Source organism: Octopus bimaculoides, chromosome 13, assembly GCF_001194135.2.
Source record: "Octopus bimaculoides isolate UCB-OBI-ISO-001 chromosome 13, ASM119413v2, whole genome shotgun sequence".
Lineage (NCBI taxonomy): Eukaryota > Metazoa > Mollusca > Cephalopoda > Octopoda > Octopodidae > Octopus > Octopus bimaculoides.
The window spans coordinates 6,503,120-6,508,412 of NC_068993.1; the positions used below are offsets into that span (position 1 = coordinate 6,503,120).

Here is a 5,293-nt window from a genome sequence, read left to right on the forward strand (position 1 = left end):
TATTTTCTATACCTTGTGGTATTTCATCATGGCCGGTATGACAGACAATGTATATTATATTATATATTGTATATTCCATATCCCACATTGGTTTTGCAGGAATATAAACAAAACATAAAAAACAGACAGTGTTGGAACTCTTTTAAACAAAATAATATATATAGATATATACACACACACACACACACAAATGCATATATATGTGCACATATATGTATACATATATACATGTATATAAATACATATATATATGCATATAAATATGGATATATATATATATATATAAATAAATACATATATGCAGACACTTATATAAATGCATGTACAAGTCACTCAAGTTACCACACAGTGGAATTGAACCCGAAACCATGTGGGTGGGAAGCAAACTGCTTAACCACATAGCCATGCCAGTGACTATGCAAAATAATTTTGTTGTTATAAAACAACAACAACAACAAGAAAAGCAAATGTACTTAGAGAACTGATATGGGTGTGACAAACAGAGAGCAATCAGAATAGTTAGACCCCCATGGAGATTAATAATCTAATTAAGACAGAAAGTATATGATGACAGAGTGTGATTCTGATTAATGTATGTGAATAATTAAAGAGGAGCAACACACACACACACAACCTATATATATAAAGATAAATTGAATATAGAGATGTACTATTGACAATCCAATAATTTATCCATATTACAATATTACGTTAAATACTATGAATATATCATATAAATAATTATAAAAACCATAAAAGGCCAACAAATTGTTTCGACTTCCATATATATTTTTTCTGATATACATAATCATGGTTCCGTTATATATAAAGTCACTTCAGGGTCTTGGTTTAGAAAAAGACGAAATTCCATGTGAAAGGAGCTGAGATTATGTATATCAGAAAAAATATATAAGTTGAAACAATTTGTTGGCCTTTTATGGTTTTTATAATTATTAATGTTATATATTAGATTCCTAGTATTTAATGTAATATTGTCATATAAATAAATCATTTGATTGTCAATAGTATATCTCTATATTCAATTGATCTTTATTATTGAGTTATACCAAGATTTATTTATATGGTATCCAACTGAAGTACCAGTGAATTGGATACTTAACACACCCCTTTCGAGGATTTCTTTTCCTCATTTTGTTACTTTATATATATATATATATATATACACACACACACACACAAACATAAATGTGGAGTAGATGGAATAGGGACAACTGACGAAGGGATGTACTCTTTATGTTGCATGTCTCGTTTCTCCGTTTTTTTCATTGTTCGAAAAAAGTTTGTTTTCTGTTTTCGTTTCTCATTGTGTTTAACGTTTTCCTTGATGTCCTGTACCCATATATGCATGTATGTATACATATAGATGTAGGTATGTACATATATGTATGGATATATGCATATATTTATATATTCATCATCATCATCATCGTTTAACGTCCGCTTTCCATGCTAGCATGGGTTGGACGATTTGACTGAGGACTGATGAAACCAGGTTGCTATACCAGGCTCCAATCTGATTTGGCAGAGTTTCTACAGCTGGATGCCCTTCCTAACGCCAACCACTCATATATTACATGAGGGGAGTAGTATTCAGTCGGAATGGCTCCGTACCAATTGAGAGATTTAAGGTAGAAAGGGAACAGATAAGAGTGTTTTGCTGCAGAGTAGAGACATGGATACTCCAGTTGAGAAACAGGAGAGGGAGTTAGAGAGTATGATAGAGACAGTGATAGTGAGAGAGATGATGGAGTAGTTGCACTGGGACATGGCCTCGAGGGGGGGGGGAGCAAGAATAGGTGAGGTGATATAGTGGCTTGGGTTGGGTGAGTGGGCACGATGAGGTAACCATAGCAAAAGACGAAGAGAAATATAGAAATATATAGATATATATATATATGTACGTTGCTTGAATCCTCCAGAGAACAAATCAGTCACTGAAGCATGAACATCCAAACATTTTATCTTGATGTATTTTTTATTTGCACAATCATGAAATCAAGTGGAAGTCCTTTTCATAAGTTGATGGACAATCTCTCCTCTTTCATTGAAGGCTCTTGTTTAACTGCAGGCCAACTCCAATGGAGCAGACTTCTTTAATCAAAGGCAAGATGGTTGATCACCTCATCCTTTTTAGGAGTAGATAAGATTAAGTTATCTAATATAGCAATGACTCCAGTAATTTACTTGAAGCAATGCAATAATGTAAAAGATATATTTTAAAGAAAACATTTATTACTTTAGTATTTAAATTGGTCATATCTGGTCAAATATTCCACCTGTTCTATGTTCAAAACTGGCCAGAGCCTGCCTCTCACACATACCCTACAATGTCATTCAAAAAATAAACAACTGCATCATCAAAACTTTAAGCGTGGCTGTGTGGTAAGTAGCTTGCTTACCAACCACGTGGTTTAGGGTTCAGTCCCACTGCGTAGAACCTTGAGCAAGTGTCTTCTACTATAGCCTCGGGCCGACCAAAGCCGTGAGTGGATTTGGTAGATGGAAACTGAAAGAAGCCCATCATATATATACGTATATGTGTGTGTTTGTTTGCCCTCCTAGCATTGCTTGACAACCGATGCTGGTGTGTTTATGTCCCTGTCACTTAGCAATTTGGCAAAAAGAGACCAATAGAATAAGTACTAGGCTTACAAAGAATAAGTCCTGGGGTTGATTTGTTTGACTAAAGGTGGTGCTCCAGCATGGCCACAAATGACTGAAAATAAGTAAAAGAGTAAATACAATAACAAGAAAAGGTGGTCTCTAGACTTGACAGTAAATAACGGCAAGTTATGAAGAGAATGTGAAAAATTAAATATAACAAAGAAACAAATAAAAAGCTGATGTCTAAAAATATTTATTTACAAAAATCCACAGTTAACAAGCAGAGTTACTGAAAGAATAATTAGTTCTTAAGCTGACCAGTTTTAATTAATATGTATTTTAGATTAAATTCTTCAAGTTTTTCAGCCTGTAAAACTTTTATAGCTCTGAAATGAATACTAGAAAGTTTTTCTACCTTCCCTTTTGGATGAGTTGACTCAAGATTAATATATTGAAGCCAAAAGTCAGGAATATCTTTACCATATTCTTGAACAGCATCTTCATAAACAATTCGAAGACTGTCTATATTTGGATTCTTTTGAGATTTTTCCAAAACAATAAATTCTTTGTAAAAATCCAATGAAACAGGTTTTTGTTTGGACAGTTCTTTATACTCTGATCTTGCTTTCAAAATTCCACTAGTGTTGTAAATCCATTTCAAATAGTGAGTATTTATCTTACCAACTAAGTCTATATTAGGCTGTGACCGTCCTTGTTTAAAAATCAGTTCTATTTCTGAAGATTTACATTTCTTAGCAAAATTTAAAAGTGATTCCCATAATGGCCAAGTGTTCTGTGAAATGAGATTATCTAAGGCCTTTCCAAAAGAAGCATAGACGGTGCCAAAGTCGATGTCATTCAATATCTGAAGATCCAAAAATCCATGCCAAATTCTCAGATCTTTGGGGAATTTTTGCACAGCAAACTCAGCAACTTTTAATGCTTTACTGACAGATCCAACATCGGATTGGAACTGCAACCATTTTAGGAAATTATCAGCAGACAACAACTGTTTCTGAGAATAAGTTTCAAAAACAGTTAAAATGTGTTCCTTGAGGTAGTTGGTTATTTTCATGTTATTTTCTTGTAATTGCTCGAACATGAATTCCAAATACATATTCAACATAGAAGGGGTAGATTTGACTTCGAGGGATTTTTCATAACTATGGAAACAGTCCTGGTATATTTTTAACGGTATTAAAGACTTATTATAATCCTTCGCAGCATAATAAAACTTCCGTCGTGCGAGAGCATCCCACACCAATTCGTTCTCTTTGTATTGATTTAACAACAGTGTGAAGATTTCCTCTTCGTGATGTTCAGTAAAATCAAACAGACGACAAATGGGGAGAAATTTCAACAAAAAACTTACGTCGCCTGCTATGGCTTCATGTGCCTCTTTGAATACAACAAATGCGATCTGGCCGTTTATTGTTGACTGTTTGCTGTGTGGGGTTTCCTCAGAAGTAACTTCCAGGATTTCCAATCTCTTGCGAGCCTTATCGCAACAAAGGAGTTCCAAGCGATAATATTCCAGCCAAAGAAGTTGAGACGTATTGTTGAATCTCAAACCTTGGTGAAAGAATTTACGTGCAAGCGGTGTTTCGCCGCTTTCAAAATGGTGTTTAGCCGCCAAGATCCATAGACTCGCATTTTGATTGTGCATCCGAAGCATTTTGGAAAAAATTCGATTTACTGTGGATTTTTGATTTCTCTTTTTAGCAAATTCTATATGAGATAGCCACAACGGAAGGTCATTCGGGAAATATTTGGTCGCCTGTCGAAACAACCTATGTATTCGTTGTATAATTGCAACATCGATTTCACAAATTTTCGATTTACATCGAAGTTGACGGCGCCGTATTCTAATGAGCGACAGAACATTCTGTTCATACTGTATATAAGCAATAAAGTCCGGTAATGATTTTTTCATTTTCTTTAATTTGTACTCAAAAGCACGGCGCCGTCTCAGTATTCTTCCAGTTTCGTCATTAGTAAACAATTTAGTTCTCACCATTTCTTCCATTTCTGGAATCATTTCCTCGATTTTCTGTTGTACAAACTCAGCCATTTCTGATAGTATTCACAAAACCAGCACTGAATGCAAATAAATGAAATAAATCAACAAAGAAATTACCTCAAGTTGTTAATTGACAAAATCCAATTAATTCTTCCTCAAGACACGTGCGTTGTGAATAATTTAACTTTCAAATCGGAGAGTTTCAAATTGCCTCCCTTGAAGCGGTGTAGTTTTTTTTCAATCCCCCATTAAGTAAATGTACATCGTCACGGAACATTGGATATTATTACATCATACAGTTAAGGCGGCGAGCTGGTAGAAACGTTAGCACGCCGGGCGAAATGCTTAGGGATATTTCGTCAGCCGTTACGTTCTGAGTTCAAATTCCGCCGAGGTCGACTTAGCCTTTCATCCTTTCGGGGGGGTCGATAAATTAAGTACCAGTTATGCACTGGAGTTGATGTAATCGACTTAATCCCTTTGTCTGTCCTTGTTTGTCCTCTCTATGTTTAGCCCCTTGTGGGCAATAAAGAAATAAAAAACGTTAGCACGCCCGGCGATGTTTAGTGGTATTTCGTCTGCCGTTACCTTTTACTTTTTCGCCCGGCATGCTAATGATTTTCGCCAGCCTACCGCCTCGTTAATAAT

At 35.2% G+C, this 5,293-nt stretch overlaps 3 protein-coding genes across 3 annotated transcripts in view; 1 reads left to right on the plus strand and 2 right to left on the minus strand.

Moving 5' to 3' along the window:
* Positions 1 to 4,794, minus strand: part of LOC106869268 (probable dolichyl pyrophosphate Glc1Man9GlcNAc2 alpha-1,3-glucosyltransferase) — a 29,012-nt gene extending 24,218 nt beyond the window's left edge. Inside the window, exons 1-2 of the mRNA XM_052972313.1 lie at positions 4,763 to 4,794; positions 2,674 to 2,737 (exon numbers count right to left, since the gene is read on the minus strand). The gene's annotated coding sequence lies outside the window, so the exon portion shown is untranslated. The remainder of the gene's footprint in view (positions 1 to 2,673; positions 2,738 to 4,762) is intronic.
* Positions 1 to 5,293, plus strand: part of LOC106869272 (uncharacterized) — a 66,507-nt gene that overhangs the window by 4,047 nt on the left and 57,167 nt on the right. The gene's annotated exons all lie outside the window — the stretch shown is intronic.
* On the minus strand, positions 2,863 to 4,838 carry LOC106869273 (U3 small nucleolar RNA-associated protein 6 homolog). Its single transcript, XM_014914945.2, has one exon. It carries the CDS (start codon positions 4,694 to 4,696, stop codon positions 2,927 to 2,929), a length of 1,770 nt encoding a protein of 589 aa, XP_014770431.1. The 5' UTR covers positions 4,697 to 4,838; the 3' UTR covers positions 2,863 to 2,926.